At 53.2% G+C, this 20,052-nt stretch overlaps 1 protein-coding gene across 1 annotated transcript in view; it reads left to right on the top strand.

Annotated features, from left to right (window-relative positions):
• The window catches only part of Itga11 (integrin subunit alpha 11), a 115,610-nt gene that overhangs the window by 33,954 nt on the left and 61,604 nt on the right, over positions 1 to 20,052 (top strand). The window contains exon 3 of the mRNA XM_046426667.2: positions 19,198 to 19,298. Coding sequence (XP_046282623.1) covers positions 19,198 to 19,298 — 101 coding nt within the window. The remainder of the gene's footprint in view (positions 1 to 19,197; positions 19,299 to 20,052) is intronic.

Below are 20,052 nucleotides of genomic sequence, written 5' to 3' on the forward strand. Positions count from 1 at the left end.
ATTGTTTGGGGGCTGTGGCTCTCTCTTTTCGGGGACCTGCCCCTCCGGATTCTAGTTGCCTTTGCAGCCCCAACTTCAGTGGGTTTCCTTTGTCCAGCAAGATGGCTGCACTCTGTACTCTGTTTTTCTGGAATCGATAAGGAATTTGCCCTTGGAGAGAGAGCCGGGGCAAATGTGGGCTCAGCCCTGTTCCTTCCTTCTCTCACATATCAAGCCCTGCTTTTTTTTTTTTTTTAAGGATTCTTTGTTATTGTTGTTGTTGTAATTAGTTATACAGGGCAGCAGAATGGGCTTTGACACATCACACATAAATAGAGTATAATTTCTTATTCTTCTGGTTGTACATGATGTAGAATCACACTGGTCATGAGGTCATATCTGTACATAGGATAATAATGCCAGATTCATTCTACTGCCTATCCCCATACCCTTCTCCTCCCTTCACTCCCCTCTGCCTAATCCAAAGTAACTCTATTCTTCCCAAGCCCCCCACCATCACTTGTTGTGAATTAGCATCCACATATCAGAGAAAACATTGGGCCTTTGATTTTAGGGGATTGGCTTATTTCACTTAGTATGATATTCTCCAGCTCCATCCATTTACAAGTAAACGCCATAATTTCATTCTTCTTTAAGGCTGAGTAATATTCCGTTTTACATATATATATATATATATATATCACATTTGCTTTATTCATTCATCTGTTGAATAACACCTAGGTTGGTTCCATAGTTAGTTTAATTAGTGTTAATTGAGCTGCTATAAACATTGATGTGGCTACATCACTATAGTATGCTGATTTTAAGTCCTTTGGGTATAAACCAAGAAGTGGAATAACTGAGTAAATGGTGGTTCCATTCCAAGTTTTCTGAGGAATCTCCATACTGCTTTCCATAGTGGCTGCATCAATTTGCAGTCCCACTAGCAGTGTATGAGTGTGCCTTTTCCCCCACATCCTTGCCAACATTTATTGTTGCTTGTATTTCTGATGATTGCCATTCTGGCTGGAATGAGATGGAATCTTAGAGCTCTGGTCTGTTTCCTATCCAGTGCCTGAAAATACCAGCTCCATGTAGTTGGTCCAGATTTTGTGGCTATTTATGACTGGAACTGAAAATCCTTCTCCATATTCTTTTATGTTAAATTGAACTAGCACTTTTCTGAGAAATCTTCATGGCCCCTCCTTTCTCATGGCTAGATTAGCTGCCCCTGCAGAATTCCATATTTCCCTTTCCACAGCGTTTTTCAAACAAACAGGATAACAATTGTGTTCAGTTGTCTTCTTCCTGAAGTCGGGGCATAATCCCCGGCCTTTAGTAGGTGCTCAAAAACATACCTGAAAAGGCTGAATTCATGGCGTAATCCTCCTCATCTAACCCAAACATAAATCCCATCCATATGTTTACGTGGTTCGATGGTTTGAACAGTAAGTTGAACTACCTTTCCTAAGATTGAATTTATTTTTATTAATATTTGTTTATTAAACATCCGCGAATAAATTTCACTAGAATCTGCAAAATATTGGTAGGAGCAAGGCATGGTTTCACTCTCAACTAACGCACAGACTGGTTGAGCAGACAATGCTAATATCCTTGAAATAATTTAAAAGCAATATGAAGCAAAAATATCACCTGGTATTAATTATATTCATCTTTGTGAGGTCACTTTCTCCATGAAGGCTTTCTGGGTCCTTCTCCTAGCCTAAAATGACCTTTCCCTCCCTAGCCTTCTCTCTAACAGCACGACTCATTTGCAGTGCTGAATTGGTGTCACTTAGGCTCACAGCCTTATTAGCCCCCAGCTTCATTTCCCCGCAGCCTGAGAGCCTCCAGCCAAACTCTAGTCAGAGTTTGACAAGAGGAATTCTTGGCCTGGAGTCTCATAGAAGAGGGGCATTTGAACAGGGTCCTTGAGGTTGGGCTTAAAGGAGCAGAAAAAATATGATAGAATCCACTCCTGGTTGCTTTCATTGATCTACATGCAACCAAGAGCACTGTGGGAAAGATACAGGGCCACACCCATCACAGAGAGGGACCTGAGCATGTGTCCTGTCACAGGTGACCGAGAGACACGGAAAGCAGCCGTGGTGCAGAACGGACAGGAGCACCCAGGCCTTTCAGGAATCGCTGTTGCATGGACCTTTTGCACGTCCAGCCTGACTGCTCCCCTCCCTGACCCCTCTATGGCCCCCACTCTCCCTGGTCTGCAGGCAGATTTCTGAAAGTTGTATCAGAGGACCCGGAGGTGTTGATCATTAGGAAGAGAGGTCGATGGCAGTGTCATTCGGGGGACAGTGGCTGACCATTATGCATGGCTCCTGCGGGGATGTTGGCTCAGCTCCTTGCTGGGGTGCCTCAAAAGATGGACAAGAGCAAGTAGGCAAAGGCCTCAGGGCAAGCTCTTGACCCTCCTGAACCTCAAGTATCACGTGGGACTGGACCCCTGTGTCTCAGGGAACGGGGCCGAGCTGTGTGCAGCTGGGAGCAGCGGAACCTGAAGCCAGCCTCTGGCCGTGGTTGAGGGCTCCCCAACCCAAGCTCTCCCTGCTCCTGGCACAGACCCGGCTGCCAGCCCCAGGGCAGAGCCTTGCTCACACCTGGGCCGCATCCCTGGAGGCTAACGGACCCCCTGGCGGGCTCCAGCAGGGAGATGGCACCTCTGAAGGCCCACCATCTCCTCCAAGGGGTCAGACAGGGACTTGCTGGTGGGGAAAAACCTAACTCCCCAGCTCCTGCCCGCACATCCAGGCCCCAGCGTTGCCCAGAGAGGAGCCCACCACCTGTCACCCACCACAGGAAATAGGCCCCGTTTTCCAGGTGTGAGCCTCATTTTGTGTCAAGAGCACAGGACGGTGAGCAAGAAGCTGGAGGATGAGGGGATGGGCCTGGGGAGGCGGCCATGTTCTGTTCTCACCCCTTCCCCTCCTACCCACGACACCCCCAACTCACAGCTCAAACTAGGCAAAGCGGGCTGGGCCCCAGGGCTCCCGACATCTTGAACAGCTTCCCATACGCTTTGGTTTTAGCAACAATGACAACGCTCACAGACATACCAAAAGGAAAGAGAAAACAAATTCCTCAGGGGCTGAGAGTTCTCTGCCCCTTTCTAAACCCTTGTGTATGTTCAGAGAAATTTGATCCACATGACTCTACTGCACTTACACTGGAGTTATTAAGTCAGCGCCTTTTAAGACCACTTGATGTCCCAGAAGCTCTGGTGCCAGGTTGGCAAAGGCTTCTCTGAGCCTTTGGTCCTCAGGAGCAGGAAGCTTCCTGGTGCTGAGAAGAAACAGAGTTGGGTCCCCAAGTCCTCAGTTGGTCCTTGAAGCTTTCACCCCTGGAGGCAGATGAGACCTCAGCTCTCTGAAAGGCAGGTCATTCTGACTCCTTCCCTCTGGGGTGTGGGAGACAGGGACCTGATGGTCCAGTGAGCTCCCAGGGAGACACCATTAATACATGATGGGCTTTAGAAACCAGAGTCCACAGCAGGCTCCCTGAGTACAGATTCAGAGACTCGGCAACTCCTAAGGAAAGTAGGGGTGTTCCCATTTTACAGATGAGGCAACTGAGACATCAAAGGAGGACATAGTGAGTGTCAGAGCCAAGTCTGAAGTCCAGCTCTTCTGAGCACAGGGACCTGGTTAGGCCCCAGGGGCACAGAGCAGAAGCAGTCCCGACCCAGGATGGTGTCCCCAGGGCCCAAAGCTAAGCAGTGTGTGGGAAGGACAGGCGCTGAGCCCGCCCAGGAAGAGAAGCGTGTGTTCAAAGAACCCTAACCCCAGCTGACAGACACCCAGAGAGGGCTACACAAAAGGATCTCGGGTTCACTGAGGGGGAGGCCATTTTCAGCATGGCAGGAGAGAGTGGCAGAGGGAGTTGAGAGAGGACTGAGAGGGTGGGCTTCCTCCTGTGCAGAGCAGAAAGGAGTGGAGCAGTGTGGGGAAGGGCGTGGGTAGGGGGTGAAGAGGAAGGAACCACCTTTAGAGAAAGGACCCCTCCCTTGAGGGTGGAGGAGAAGGTGCAGAGCACAGACCAGAGGCCCAGAGCTGGGCTGCGTGGGCAGGTGCTGGAGGGGCTGAGGGGCGGATGTACCATGAGGCAGAGGAGAGGGAGACTCAGAAACCTGAAAGACTCAGAGCAAGTCATCCACCAAGGCCAAGGGCAGGCACCGCCACCACCTCTTCCAAAGGCCTCTCAACCCTGGTCCACCTACCCTCCTGCGTCCCGGGTCTCAAAATTCACTAGCTGGTGTCCACCTAGACCAAACTCTAATTTGGCTAACGCGTTGATCTTTTATAATGGCTTTACGCACTGGCCTTCCTAGAAGGCAGGTTGACATTTCACTAAGGTCTTCCAGAGGGCCACCAATAGTGGACTTTCAGGTTCATCATAAAGAGAACCTGTGAGGAATCAACCCACAAAATCTGCTGTGAAGCCTAGGCCCAGGGGTGATGCCCCGTCCTCCACTCCCAGCCCCAAGGCAGGCTGACTCTCCTCTGCGGCTCTTTTCCATGGGCCTAGAGTGGGGGTCTGAGGGTAAGCACCGGCCTTCCACCTCAGCAGATAAGCGAAAGCATATCTGAGAGGCTCCTCGCTCCAGGAAATGTCTAGATTTAAAAATCACACAAATTGTGTTTCCTTCCCACTCAGCCACTTTCCAAACCACGAGAGCTTGAGCACATCACATCCAGATCCTGGATCAGGGTTTCTTCATTGGTAAAATGGGCATCATGATGCAAACCCCAAAGGGTTCTCACAAGGAGAAATAGGAGATGATGTGTAGAGCGTATTCTGGGAGGAAGCCGCAAGAGCTGTGTTCCTCCCTCCCTCCAGAAGGGAGGTGGTGTCCAGAGAGAGATTTCAAGGAAAGAGCCCCAGTTTCTGTTGTTAGAGCAGAAAGCTCCGTCATGTCCAAGCCTGTCCCCTCTCCACAGTGACGGTCAGGCCTGGGGCAGCCTTAGCCTTGACTGCTGCAGAAATCTCACCAAGATCTCCTGACTCTGGCCCCAGAGCAGGCTCCCGACACCACAGCACACAAATGTCCTCCACTATTTTCCTTTGGAACAGATAAAATGCACACCATGACTCACTCTGGTTAAAGTATAAATCACTACAGAAGCAAAGCCCAGGATAGGATGTCACCGCCCCCCACGAAAGCCAGAGAGAGAAGGCTACCTCCTGGGGAACACTGGCCCAAGGCCCCTGCCGCACCACCCAGCAGACCCTGGCAGGCACACAGGAGAGAAGAGGGAGAGCTCAGAGGGCTGGGATGGGGAGGACATCCAGACGGTTGTCCTCGCTGGGACCTCCAGGCCCTCAGAAGCACGAAGAAGCACAGAGAGGAGCCAAGGAGGGCCCTGGGTCCCAGAAGCCAGCACCAACTCTGGGGTCTGTGGTACATTCCAGATGCAGCCTGCAGATGGTGTCCAGGGCTCCTTGAATCTCTGGATTTCTTTGTTCTCCTTTTTCTTTTCATTTCTTCACTCTTTTCTTTTTCTTTCTTTCTTTTCTTTAATGCCAAACCAACACCGGCAGTCCCAGGACTTAAGGCATGTTGGTGAAGCCCAGGTTACTTCTGGCACCCACCAACTGCACGAGCAGAGGTGGGGACAAGGCCAGTCCTTGTGGCTGCCCACTCTCCTTGGAGCTCAACTCCAAGGCAGGAGCCAACCGCTGCGTGCTTTATGGGTAGGAAGATACACAATCTCAGGAGTGGAAACATTGAAAAGAAAATCTCCTGGTTACTAACCTCCAAGAAAGAAAATAAATTTAATGTGGGCAGTTCAGGGGAGCCAGAAAGACCTGCCAACTCAGCATCTTCTCCACCAGCCTCTTCCCACCCCCACCCGCAGCCTACGGGCCCTAAGGGCTCCTGTCCTTTTCTGAAAGCCATCATTCATTCTGTGACCCCAACATCCTTCCTAAGTCCAGTGCAGGAGAGAGAAGAGGAGCCCCTCACATGAGGGGGAGAATAAGCTAATGCTGAAATGCACTCCGTCGTGAGAGTGGAGGTACCTCATTTCCCAGATTTGCCTTTGGAAGCCTGACGTATCCGGCCCTCCTTGTCCTGTGAGTTCTGCACCCACGGATTCTACCAACTGCAGATTTTTTTTTTTAAAGAGAGAGAGAGAGAGAGAGAGAGAGAGAGAATTTTTTAGTGTTTATTCTTTAGTTTTCGGCGGATACAACATCTTTGTTTTGTATGTGGTGCTGAGGATCGAACCCGGGCCGCACGCATGCCAGGCGAGCGCGCTACCGCTTGAGCCACATCCCCAGCCCCCAACTGCAGATTTTTTAAATTCTGGAAAAAAAAATGTGTGTACTGAACATGCACAGACTCTCCCTTGTCATTATTCTCTAAGCAAGACATTATATCACCCATTTACATAGAGTTTACATTATATTAGAAATTATAAGTAATATAAAAATGGTTTAAAGCATATGGAATGATGTTTGTAAGTTATGTGCAAACACTGTGACATTTTACACAGGGACTTGAGCATCTGTGGCTGTTAGTCCCTGCAGGGGTCTTGGAACCCATGCCCTGCGGGTACCAATGGATGACTTCACTCATGGCTCCTTAGCCATTAATGTGCCATTATCTGCAATTATCATAAATGTCACTAGAGGGCACAAGAGGGCCCAGGAATGAGCACCAATCATGTAGGCTTCCCACAGATGTCACCCACAGGGCGGCCTGCACTTCCACTCAGTTAGGCCATACAAGGAAAAGCCACACAGGGCAATATGTGTGTTTAAGGTTACACACAATTAAAAAACAAATCTTTGGGCTATAAAGGCCTTTCTCACTAGTCTTAACTGTACTCAATCCCAGTTAACCTAGCCCTGGTTTTCCCCAGGCTTGGATAGAATGCCTCCCTTTAACTTTCCTGACTCCTTCTGAAGAATTGTGGGTGTTTGGGATCTCGAATTCTTTCAGGGAGCCTTCCTCCCCTATCTGAGCTCTCTCTTCCTGGGACACTTATAGCCAACGGCAAGATGCTTGTCACTAACTTGAGACCGTCTGGACACGGTCTCTGTGGTTTTCTGTTGAATTCCCAAACCCTCCCCACTTTCCTTCTTGGTTATTTTCTTCCTGTTTTAGCTGTGATGAGTCACCCCTGAGCCAGGGATGCAGAGACACATGGAGGGGGGATGTGAGAAAAGCCAACTAGGAGAAATGGAAAACGAGATGGGGAAAAGAAAGACAGAAAGAGAAGATGAGATGGAAAATGGGGAGCTACGAGGAGAGTACAGAGAAGGGAGGCCGCGAGCCCCCCCGGGTGGTCTTGGCCTCTATTCAGTTTTGCATCTTTGGTGTGTGGCTCAGGCCCACAGGAGAAGAGGAAGAAAGGAAGAGGATGATTCTAGAAGTCTAGATAGGACTTACGCTGGTCTCAGGGAAGCCCAAATCTGGACACCCTTACAAAAGATCTGAGGTCCATGGAGAGGCTGAGCCAAGACGAAGCCAGACAGGCAGGGAGGGAGGTGGCGAGTGGTGGCCTGTCCCCAGACAGCTCGCTCTGTGTCCACTGCACCTCCCCACTGCTGAGCCCACGGCTCTAACCCAGGAGAAGGACATTTCCCAAAATGACAGACCACACTCTCCAGTGGCTGAAGCCCTTCTGTTTCCATATGGCTTCTCAAAATAAGAGCAATCCTGGGAGAATAACCATTGTCATAATCCAGGGGGAGAAGGAGAAAGGAAATCTGAGCTTTGAACCAGATGGAGAGGGCTTTGAAGGTGTCTGCATGATCGGGATTCCCTGGTGCAGTATGGAGCTGGCTTCCGTGTTCTCTGCCCTCCTGCAGCCCGTCTGCCCCCCGGGGGTAGGAGCAGGGAGGAAGGGAAGGCCCAGAAGCTGCCCCTCGGCCAGCCAGGGAGTTAGCCTTGAAATGGGAATGCCATCTCCCTGTGGTGGGGCGCTATGAGGAATAAGTACTTCAACATCAGGGGAAGCCCCTAACACCTGGATGAAATCAACTTCCTCTAAATATTCATTTATGCATCCATTTATTTGCTTACTCATATAAAGTGTTTTGAAAATATGAATGCATGTCCCAGTGATCATTAGCTTTTCTCTTTTTTGGTGCTAGGGATCAAACCCAGGGCCTCACACATGTTAGGCTCTACCCCTGGGCTAACCCATCCCTATTTCTTGATGGAGCATCCTGTCCCCATCCCCAGACAGCCAGGTTCTCCATTATTCCAAAGTCTAGTCATCCGGGGGCTCCCAAAGCTGGCTGCCGGACAGATGACCTGTGAAAACTAGTATAGAAGAAAGGTATCTCCGTCCAGCTTAAGATTCACCACAGCAGCAAGGTGTGGTGATGCACACCTGGAACCCCTGTGACTTGGGAGTCTGAGGCAGGAAGATCAAGTTCAAGTCTAGCCTCAGCAACTGAGTGAGATCCTGTCTTGAAATAAAAATAAAAGGGGCTGGGGATGTGGCTGCAGGGTGAAGTGTCCCCAGGTTTAATCCCCAGTAATGAAGAAAAGAAAAGGAACCAAAGCAGAATATCTAGAGGTGTTCCCGGGATCTGTTTTTAAGCATCCCCAGCTAAGTCTAAGCCCAGCCCGGGCTGGAACCACTGGCCTCATCCTTTGTGAGAGGTCTGTGAGCACTCACAGATTTGCGGTTCAGTTCCTCCTGTCCTCGAAAGGGACCTTCAGTGCCTAAATCCAAAGGAGTGACCAGTGGCAGGAGGCTAGAGGCCCTAGCAAGCAGGTCGGGGTAATGCAGGGGAGCATTGTCAGCACATGTAGGTCCCTCACCGTCTGTCCACCCTCAGCTACTTCAGAGTTCTCTGGACAAGTGAGGGGCCAGGAAAGGCATGTGGGCTGAGGAGAGGGGCCGGGAGGAGTGGCACAGGATGCGCTGCCACACTCTGTGGAGGCAGGGACTTGTCCAACCCTCTGGGCCTGCCCAGGCACAGTCTTCACCTTCAAAATGACACACAGGCCCTGGCACCCTCTGGACTCAGAGCCACCTCCCTCCCTGGGCCCAGCCCTTCTTCCTCAGCATCATGCAGACCTCCCTGGTGGCTGAGCCAGGGGCTCTCCTCCTGGGCCCTTGATAGTGTCATTCTCCACACCCCGCCATCAGTGGACACAGGTCCGTCCGCGCTCCCCAGTCGGAGGGCGAGGACCGTACTTCACACCTCTGCACCGTCACAGCACCGGGCACACAGGAAGCCCTTGTGGCCATTGCTTGGCTGATTCTGTCCAAGTCCTTCATTTAGAGAAGCAGAAATTGAGGCCCAGGAGGGCAGGTGACTCAGCCCAGGTCATTCACCTCATCTGGAATAGATCAGAGTCAACCACAAACACATCAAAAGGCCGAGAACCAAGGAGTGTCCTTTTGGTCTCCGGGCCTTCTCCTCCTTCTGCACAACCCAGGTGCATGTGGTTGGTGGGAATAGCCCTGGACACAGTGGGGACAATGAGGATCCTGGGTGTACCTCAGCTGAGGGTGCAGTCTGGGGAAATCCTGGCATTCCCGGGCCCCGCTGTCGCCCTCCGTCCAGTGGGGATGGCCCTCGCTGCCCAGCCACCCCTGGTCGTGGGATGATGGAGGGAGCCTGGGTGTGCCCCCCAGTCACACTCTCACCAGGAACCCAAGGCAACACCTGCCTGGGGCGGAGGGCAGGGGAGCTGAGGCCCTTTCCCCGCTACCACACAACAGCTAGGGAGCCATAGACCCACACACTCCAAGAAGTTAAACTGCACGTTCCACTGAGAAACATCTGTGCAAACTGCTGCGTTTCCATTCCGTTTTCAGAGGGGAGGGCTGTCATAACACTGAAAGGAAAAACCCTCTGAGCGTGACCTGGAAAGTCCAGGAGCATTTATCGGGCATGTCAAAAAGAGAAGGGGGGAGGTTACCCTGCTCGCTCAGCCCCTTTGGGGAGAACGAACCAAGGACACCTCCCTGGGAGAGTGGTCCCAGAGTACACCAAGGACAGGGGCCATCTGCGAAGGCGACCCAGAGTGCTCACCCGAGCTCTGCTCCTGGCTGCTCCCCAAGAAGCAAAGTGAAGACACGCTTGTCACTGCAGAGGGAACAGCCTGGCCATCCGTGTGCTCACTTATTCACTCAACAAACAACCATTGAGCCTTGACTGTGTCCAAAGTGCCTTGACCAACACTGAGGCAGAGTCAATGTGGGTCAAGGTCTTGCTGCTCTCTGGAGGCAAATTATCAACAGGAGAGAAAAGACACGAGAGAGAAAAGACACAAGAGGCACAAACAAAGCATCATCGGGGGAACTGAGGGAGCTTTCGGGGGAGAGATCAAGGAAAGCTTCCTGGAGGAAGAGGCTCCGAGGGGCAGGTTCCATCAGAAAGTCTGGGATGAGGGGATTCATGCACAGAGGCCAGCGGGGGCCTGTTGAGAATGGACACGAGCCTGGCATGGGGAGAGGCGCAGAGTGGGTGATCCCCTTTGACAAGATGGCACAAGGTGGCGCCTCCCGTTCCTCATAGCAGAGGGTCAGGTGCTTCTGTCAACCTGGACGAGCACAGGCTGTGCGGTGGCCCCCCTCACTCTTCCCTCTTCTGTCCTAAGTACTTCTGCAGTTTAGAGGAAATGGCTGTAAGCTGAGGTGGACCCCAAAGCTGCCAGGAGCAAACCAGAGAGCCAGGCTTGTGAAATCAATGTCAGTGACATCGACGACGCTTGTCAACAGGGGTGTACCCGAGACACAAGGCCCAGCCCTTGGAGTTCCCACTGTGCGTGGGCTCTGTACCCGCGAGTCTTGGGCTACACACAGCTAATGGTGCCGGGGAGCGTTTTCACAGATCTGCGATGATGAAAGGCTTGTGTTACAGAAGGATGTCTTGAGGTCCCTTAAACAGCTGTCAATAGGGAAAGGCCGGAACCATCGGAGTCCCCGTCAACAGGACAGTGGTTTAAAGTAGACACCAGGCACCTCTCTGAAGCAGGCGGGGCTGTGTGATGTCTCAGACCGGCCCCTCCTGATACCTGGGGCTGCAAAGGCCGTTCCAGCCCATAAGTCCCCTCTGTCCTTCCCTGCCTCTCTCTGACTAAGGGACCTTGCACTGTGGACACTCCTCGCTCTGTCCTCACCCGGCAAACAGCCACTCCTTGACTGGCACTGTCTGTGTGTGATCTGCCATTAGAAAGACCCCGTGAGGAGGCCTGAGCAGAGCTGGGAAGCAGGCCTGGGCTATTGGGGGTCCTCAACTGTTAGGACCCCTCACCCCCTCAGAAGAGATGCAGCCCCAGAAAGATTGGAGTGGGGTCCACACAGCAGGGGCCTTGTCACAGGGTGTCATTGACATAAACTGATGCAAAAAGGTGTCCTTGTGAAAAATAACAAAGTGGGCCGGGCACACTGACACACGCCTGTCATCCCAGCAGCTTGGGAGGCTGAGGCAGGAGGATCGCGTGTTCAAAGCCAGCTTCAGCAAAAGTGAGGCTCTGAGCAATTCAGTGAGACCCTGTCTCTAAATAAAGTACAAAATAGGGCTGGGGATGGGGCTCAGTGGCCAAGTGCCCCTGGGTTCAATCCCCAGTAACCCCCCAAAATAATAACCAATTGAGGAAAGTGTGTTTTGGAGCTATGGCTGTAGCATGATTCCAGATTTCCTGTCCTCCACATCGTCAGGATGATCGTCCCCACCCCGTGCTGCTCATGGCGGTTTCTGATGGGCTCGTGGGGAAAGCCAGGCAGAGACTTTCTGGTTTGACTTTGCACAGATCTGCAGCATGAATGCTGAACAGCAAACGTGATCACCTTTATAATCGGAAAATAATTGAACCCTGCTTTTAAAATGTTGGAACCAGTTAATGGATGTAGGTATTTCTTATACGTTTCCTTCTGACCAAGAGAAATATTGAAAAATGAATAAATAAAACCAACGGAGGACCACTTCAGGACAACAGAGGACAGAGCTGGAGTCAGAGCCCTGAGGGAGTTCAGAAGTGCTCCACCCCCCAACAGAGGGGCTCCTGTCCCTCCAGAGGGTCAGAACCCTCTGGAGGCAGGCAGGGGAACTCGCATTTGTCACTCTCTGGGGGATCAATTCTGATGACCAGCCAGGCTAGGAACCACTACCCTTCGGAACACCAGAGGGTAAGCAGCCCCATTTGGCAGATGAGGACACTGAGGCCCAGGGCAGTCCCCAGCTTTGTTTCAGGCCTCAGTGTGGCCTCTTTGGTTCTTCCACTAGAGCCTGCTCCACTCTTCCAGATGGGTCCCCAGGGGTTGGGACAAAAGTACCCCATGGTCCCAAACTTCAGACTGTGGGGTTACAGTCACCTCTAAGCCAGATGACTGGCTCGTCACACGACAGCTCTACTGAAGGCCCTACTGTGTGCCCAGTGCTGCTGTGGAGTGGGGTTGCCTGTAGGAGCAACCTGACGGGCAGGTCCTGGCTCCTTGCTGCCCAGATGAAGAGCATATGGAGAACCCAGCAGCTGGGCCCAGTGCTGAGGTGAGGCGGGCGGTGACGTGGGAGTGACAGGAGGTAGAAAGTCCTCTTTGGGGAGGTGTCCTTGGACCTAAGGGGTGACAGAGAAGGCCCCGTCTGGGCGCAGGGTGAAAGTGGGGCGGAGAAGCACTCAGCAGTGAGGTGCTAAGGGCCTCAGAAGCGTGGAGAGAGGTGGGAATTCAGGGCCTTGGGCCCAGCATGGGCCACCGTGGCCACGTCCCCGAGTACGCCCACCCACACTTTTCAGGCTCAAGTGTGCCTCAGCGTCTCTGGAGGGCTGCAGGAACAGAGACACTGGGCCCGCCTCCAGGTCCGGGTTCCATGGTGGTCTGGGCTGGGGCCCAAGCTGGGGCCTGTCCCACAGCCTCCCAGGGGGCTGATGCCTCTGGTCTGGGAGCCTCTGTGACCTCCACTGCTCGTTGTAATTACCCGCTGCCCGTCTGTCCCTTATCAACCCGGAGGGCCCCTGAAGCCAGGGAGGGTGTCCTGGTCACCATCCTGCCAGTGCTGGGTGCATTACTGGGGACTCATTTTATGTTCAGGAATCAACAAATGAAGGAGGGTGGGAATTGTGAGCCACACAAAATGATTCATAGAAAACCCTTGGAATGTAAGACTACAATGTGTATTTCCTAAGAGCAATCCAGAGAAACTGTGTAAGTGTATGGGAAGAGATTTACTATAAGGAATTAGTTCATGTGAATTCAGAGGATGGCAAGACCATCATCTGTGGATGGTGGAGTACTCTCCAAAGACTGGCAGCCTTGAGATCCAGGAAAGCTGTTTCGATTCAAGTGTGAAGGCAGGGAAAGTCTGACATCCCAGTTCAGTTGCAGTCAGGTGGGCAGAATCCCTTTCAGTCTAGCGCAAGTTCAACTGATTAGGCAAGGCCCACCCACCTTGGAGCAGGCGATCTGCTTGACTCAGTCTACAGATTTAAATGTTAGTACCAAAGACTTTCATGGAAATTCCCAATGATGTTTGACCCGGGTACCCTATGGCCTAGTCAAGTTGACATACAATTAACCATCACGTATGTGTGTTGAAAACACTCACACAGGATTTCCACCGCGATGAGGGTTTTACAGAAGCAGGGAGAGTCGTGCTGACAGATGGAGGGTCCCCATTTTTCTCGACACCAGCACTCCAGGCCTTGCCAGGTGTCTGAGCCAAGGCCTGCAGAAGCTCTGCTTCCAGCCCAGCAAGGCCCTCGGTCCCCGGCAGGCTCCCCCAGCACACGGGAGCCCCAGCCAGTGCCCGCAAGCCCCCGTGCGCAGGCCCCGGCTTGCTGTGCTCAGCGCTGCCTGGCCCCATCTTGAATGCATTAGCCACCGGCTCCCACTGGCTGGAGGAGATTACATTTTCCATGGAGAGAGTGGGAAAGAGCAAGGAATAGTCTCTCCTTTGTTCCCTGGAGCTCTTGCCCGAGCAAAACCCCCTCCCCAGTGCTCCTATCTGATTTCAGAAAAGGAGAAATGAAGCCAGGAGAGACTGGGGACAAAAGGCCTGGTGTGGGTTTGAGCAGCGGGGGAAGGGCTGGGCGAGGCACAGGTGACGGGAGAGGAGAAGAGCCAGGCCCAGCTGGCTTGGCAGAGGACAGTGTCCCCAGGATGTTCCCTAGGGTGAAAGAGCACTGTGCGTGGAGCCCAGCTCTGGATGGGCCCTCCGCAGGCTGGTTACAGCCCCGTCCTGAGCCTCAGGCACAATCGCCCTGCCAGCCTCACAGCTGTCCTGGTCATAAAAACCCATGGCTTCTGAGCTGCGCAGAATGTGAGTCATTAAAGTGAAATGGATCATCAGTGAGCCAGGCCTTACAGGGAGACCATGAGACTATCCAGGAAGGGGGCTAAGCCCACGTCTTTGCCCTTCCTAGGCAGCCCCCTGCCAACCTCCCAGCTCAGGACCAACTGCAGAGGCAGGTGGTCTTTCCCCAACACCCCGTGGCCTTCAGTGCTTGTGGCCTCAGGTGTCTGCGGTCTGCTGGGGAAAGACCGGGCTCACACCTGCCTCACCAGACACGACCGATGAAGGGCCTGGCAGGGCCTGGAGCTCCAGCCCCACCTCGGCTCTCCACCCTGCACGGCTGGAGGAAGCACCCCTTGAGAGTTAGGACACCAAGCAGCAGCACAGCTGTACCAGCCCCGAGGTCTGGGACCCAGCACTTCCTCGCTCTGGGCCCTGGATGCCCTCTGGGCCCTCGTTCAAGGTTGGCCCAAGGAAATTTCCCCAGCTCTCAGTCTCCCGGCCAGTTACCGGGTAACTAGAAACATCTGGAGCGCAGGGTACCCTGTCCAAGTGGCTGTTGTAAGTGGGATGCTCACAGAACAAAGGGGCTTCTGTTCCCCTGAGGCTGGGCGGTGGGCAGGGGACAGTTTTACACATTCAGTTCAACAGAGAGAAATCCCGTACTTGGTGTCGGTGATCCCGCTGGGTGAACCTAGGGTGGGGTGGGGTGGGGGATGAGCAGCCTGGTAATACCTGGGATTTCTAAAGATACTTCTAGCTACGTAGGTTTTCTTTTCCCTTGTCCACTCAAAAGTTAGGATTTTTTAGTTATAATACGTGCAAACCCAATCCAAACCCTTACGCAGTTAATGGTGATTGCTGCCCTTATATCTTTGACATTGAGCAGCAGTGTGAACTTCCAGTGTACTCTCATCCAAGGGGTTACGATCTCAGCAGGTCTCCAGTTCCTTCTCCTCCCACACTCAGTGTCAGCTCACACCCCTCATCCTCACAGGGTGGCTGCCATCAGTCCAGGCCTTGCATCTATCCACCACAGCACCCAGAGAAAAAGACCAGCGTGGCCCCTGTGTCCTAAGCACAAGTCCTGAGCTTCACTCTGACCAGGATTACTGGAGTCACATGCCCTCAATGCTAGCATCACTCTAGCTGGCAGATAAAACTGGTCCAACCTGAGCTAGGTGCACATTGACATTGTCATATACATTTACACATAGCATGGGAATGCATGTCACCTCTTTTTTATGACAGAAGATTGTAATTTTAAAAGTTGACGGTCAAACATGCCTGGAAGGATGGCGCTCAGGATAGGAAGAATTCACCTGAGCCGCACAGGCTCGTGGCTCCTTCTCTCAGCCTGTGTCCTGCTGGGAGCCACAGAGCCCAGATCCTGGCAGGGCCATGTGCAGCCTCCTCAGGTGGCCCCCTCCTCCGTGAGCCTCCTCCCTCGGTGAGGCCCTGCTGCAGAGCTGAGGCTGAAATGCCACTGCCAGTTCCCCATCAGCTGACACCACCTCCCTGCGCCTTCACAGGAAGCACACAGAGCCCGCAGCCGTGACTCACGCACAGAGCCCGTGGACAGGGCCCCATGCCCACCGCAACCTGCAGGGTTCGCTGCGTTGCCTGGTGCCCATGCCAGAAGAGATTGGGTGTCCAGCCGCCAAGAGGCACCACAGGCCCTGGGGCTGCGGTGGCTGCATGAGGCTGAGCCACAGGGGGTAGCAGGGGCTGCCAGACCCCAGGAACCATTTGGCTGGTCTTGGCGGTGACGTGGACATTTTCCCTGCGCTGCAGCAGTTATCCCCTCAAAGTGAGACTGAATCATACCCTCCAAACCTCAAGCCCCACAGACACACGTAATGCCCACACCCCTGAATGGGGAGGAGGGCTGACCCCGGCCTCCCTTCGCAACAAAGGAACATTTGGGGCAATGCAGGAAGCTGTCTCACAGGAGCTCCAGTCCCAGCCTGGCCGCAAATGATCCGAGGGACCTCTGTCAGCTCTTTCTTGGGGCTTCAGTTTCTACATCTATATTGTGGGTAGAGTAAGCCCTGCCCTGCTCCCCCAGAAAGTGCCAAGGAGCCCCAGAGAAATGAGTCTGGGAGAATGGAGATGGGACTTGGGAGCAGCCTTTGTTCTTTGAGAAGGACAAAGCCCTGTCCTGTTACAAACTTGGGGTCACAGTGACTTGGTGGATATGCTGCCAGATCGTCCCATCTTGGCCACTGCCAGGACACGTTTCCTCCAGGAAGCCACCAGTCTTATGTGTAACTTTCCCAGACGTGGCCCTGCTAGCCCCATGCCTCCTAACACCGTGGCTTTCCATAGTCTTCCTGGGAGGACGGCGGGACCGGAATCGCTCACCCAACTTCAGAGCCAGGAAAACCAAGGTTAAAAAATTCAGTGATTTCTCAAGACCACTCAGCAAACTAGGGACAGGGCTGGGAGGAAGACTCCGCTCCTGGACTCCTAGCCCAAGGACCTCACCCTCTATGGGGCCCCTCCAAGCAGGCCACAGGGGCCTCAGAGGTCTACTTTACAGAGAAGAGTTGTGGGGATCCTGCCCTCGCCAGGCTGGTCCAGAAGACAGCAGTGGCTTTTCTGATTTAGAACATGAAACGCCAAGGCTCCCAGAGACACCCTGAGGTGCTCCTTGAAGACACTCTGTTCAAAAAGCACCACCAGCCAGCAGAGTCTTCAGGAGAAGACACCCCTCAGGAGGACTCAGCCACCTGTCAGGGGGACCTTAAAGATGGAAGTAGCTGGAGAAGCTAGCGAGGAGCCCTTGCTTGACTGCTTTTTTGTAAAGTGGTACTGGGGGTTGAACCCAGGGTGCTCTAACACTGAGCCACAACACCATCCATTTTATTTTTTGAAACAGGGACTGGCTAAATTGCCCAGGCTGCCCTGGAACTTGCAATCCTCCTGCCTTAGTCTACTGGGCTTATAACGTGGGCCAACACGCTGGCTCAAGCTTCTTTACTGGCGGATCTCTCTCTCTCTCTCTCTCTCTCTCTCTCTCTCTCTCTCTCTCTCTCTCTCTCTCTCTCTTTCTCTCTCTCTCTCTCTCCCCCTCCCTCCCTCTCCATCTCTCCCTCTCCCCCTCCCTCCCCTCCTCTCCCCCCTCCTCTTTCTCTCTCTCTCCCCACCCCCACACCTCTCTGGAAAGAATGAAGCAGCCTTGACCACACAATCACTCCCAGAAATAAGAAGCCAAAAATCATGTCGTCTAGACAAACAGATTTTATAGGTCCAATTAATTCCTGCCAGTCAAAAATAGGCATGTTTAATAAGGGGCTATATTTAGACTCTGTCATTATCTGGCTGCCCAGGGGAGAAACCTCAGTTCTTATTTCACAGACACTTAATTTCAAACAGAGTTCTGTCGATCTCCCCTTGGGACCAGGCTTCCTTTCCTCACACCCTGAGCTGGGCTGGGGTGGGGGCACAAGGCGTCTGACCACGAGAAGTTACTTACGTCCTGTGCTCCTGAGCCTGTGGGCATCTCCTCTCAACCATCCTAAGCCAGAAAACAGCTGAGGGACTTTTCTTTGGGCCACGTGATGGGTAGCAGGCAACTACCAAGAGAATACTGTTTACAGGACTCCGGAATGACTCCCTGGTCCCTCTGTCCCCAACTCCACCTATCTCTTCTTCACCCCCTGGAACTAGGAGCCTCCCAGGGCCATCGTGAGTGTGGCAGCCATCCCATCACAGCACTGCTGTCTCTGGGAAAGAGTACCCTCTCCAGTTACTATTGACCATTAAGGCCTGAACAGAGAGCCCGCCGGCACCTGTGTCCTAGAGGGCTCTGGGTGTGCCAGATGACCCTCATGAGCTGGAGGCTTCGCTTCAGGTCAGACTAGGACTCCTGTGGTCTTCCTGACGGTGCTGCCTTCTGGGGCCTGGAGATGATAGTGGAGGGGGCTGTCCAAGGTGGACATCTCCCTGACCTCAAAGATGAGCCCACAGCCCAAGGTCATAGGCTTCTCCTCCCAGGCCCTGCCTATAGGGCTCAGCCAGGCCAGGAAAAAGTGACTAATCACTATTCCCTAGAAATATGTACAAAGATCATTTGTTTCCTGTGGCTGCTGCAATAAATGTGCACAAGTGAAATGGTTGAGAACAACAGAAATGTCTTCTCTCACAGACCTGGAGGTCAAAACCGAAGCAGTGGCCCCTCTGCCCGCCTCCTGAGGCCCCCAGGGAGAATCCTTCCTCAGTTCTTCAGTTTCTGGGGGCTCCAGGCACCCCTTGGCATGTGGCAGCAGTCCAGCTATGTCCCTCCATCTTCACTTGGCCTTCTCATGTACTTCTATTCTGTGTCCCTCATAAAGACACCTGTCATTGGATTTAGGGGCCACCTGGATAATCCAGGGTGACCTCAACTCTAGGTCCTTAACTTTGTTCCATCTACAAACCCCTTTCCTCCCCACAAGTTCACAAGGGGAAGGCCCAAGCAGAAGCCCCAATTAGCAGGCCACCCTGGCCACCCCTTCACCTTCCAGCTGCCTTGTCCACCTGAGCAAAGATACAGTGACCACTGAGCAATGTGCCCAATCTCTCTCAGCTCAGCTGACAGATTCCCTGGTGAGATGAACAAGGACCCTGCTGATAGTGACAGATAGTGACAGATGGGCAAGACTCTGGCTCCAAAAGCATCATTCCTCTGCAGCACGACCACCTCGATCCACCTCTCCACTTGACAAACTCCTAGTCACCTATGAACACCCGGCCCCACCAGCACCCACTCCTTAGGCAGGGACTTGCCCCTCTTGTTTGTCGCAGGGCCTGTGTGGCCTTCCTCTCTGCATCTCCAGACCTCAGCACCGGACCCCAGGGGAGCTGGATTGCGGTCCAGGCCTGAGGCCCTGGCTGCTGCTCCAGGCCTCCTCCCCGCCCTGCCCCGGCCTTTCCTCCTCGCTGCCCGCCAGGTCCCATCCTCCCCCAGGAAGAAGTGCCTCCCCAGCACCTCTGCTTTCTCCCCTTCCTCTGCAGGCTGGTGGTGGGCGCCCCTTTGGAAACCAATGGCCAGCAGAAGACAGGAGATGTGTACAAGTGTCCAGTGATCCAGGGGAACTGCACCAAGCTCAACCTGGGTAAGTGTGGCCGCTGCTGTCTTCTCAAAGAGGCCGCCTCGTCCAGTGTGAAGCAAGCTCTGAGGCATGTCCATGCTCACGGTCCCCTGGCTCCTCTCAGCTGTCCCATGAGTGGCCCTGGCTGTTCTCAGTGCCCTGATATTACAGAGGAGGAAGCCAAAGCCTGGGGAGGAAGCAATTCCCCTCAGTCACGTGGCTTATCAGGGCCAGATGGGCTTCGAAGCCAGGCCTCTGGCGTCCGCGGCTGCGGCTCTTTGAGTTTTCTCTCCCAGCAGGAGAAAACCATTTCCTGTCTTCTTTCTGATTTTGAAATACTAACAGCAGTAGCTGACACTCAAGGATCTTAGATAATGTCCACCATGTGCGGGCACTTTTAAGGTATTTTGGTTCACTTAACCCCCTCAACACCCATCTGAGATGGAACTATTGGACAGAAGACAGAGCGATAGCACTTGAAGTGAGGGCACCTGTCCCACGTTGTCCAGTGAGTGCGCAGCAGGGCCTGGACTCCAGTCCACCATCTTTGGCTGTGCTGACCATTGAACCGCACTGCCTTTCTGAACAAAGGCTTTTCCTACTAAAGTGCTCTCAGGTCTATTCTGGAGCAGGAGGACGGGAGATGCCGGGAGCAGCCACAGTCTCCAGAGCCCTCAAAATCCACTGGGGTGCACACGTGTGTATCCACTAAAGCACTTCCATTTTTCCTAAAGGTCAGACCAGGCAGGCCATGGCTCTGCCCTCAGAAGGGACCCGT

This window comes from Marmota monax, unplaced genomic scaffold (genome assembly GCF_021218885.2).
Source record: "Marmota monax isolate L192 unplaced genomic scaffold, Marmota_monax_Labrador192_F-V1.1 WCK01_AAM20220418_F8-fsc00078, whole genome shotgun sequence".
Classification (NCBI taxonomy): domain Eukaryota; kingdom Metazoa; phylum Chordata; class Mammalia; order Rodentia; family Sciuridae; genus Marmota; species Marmota monax.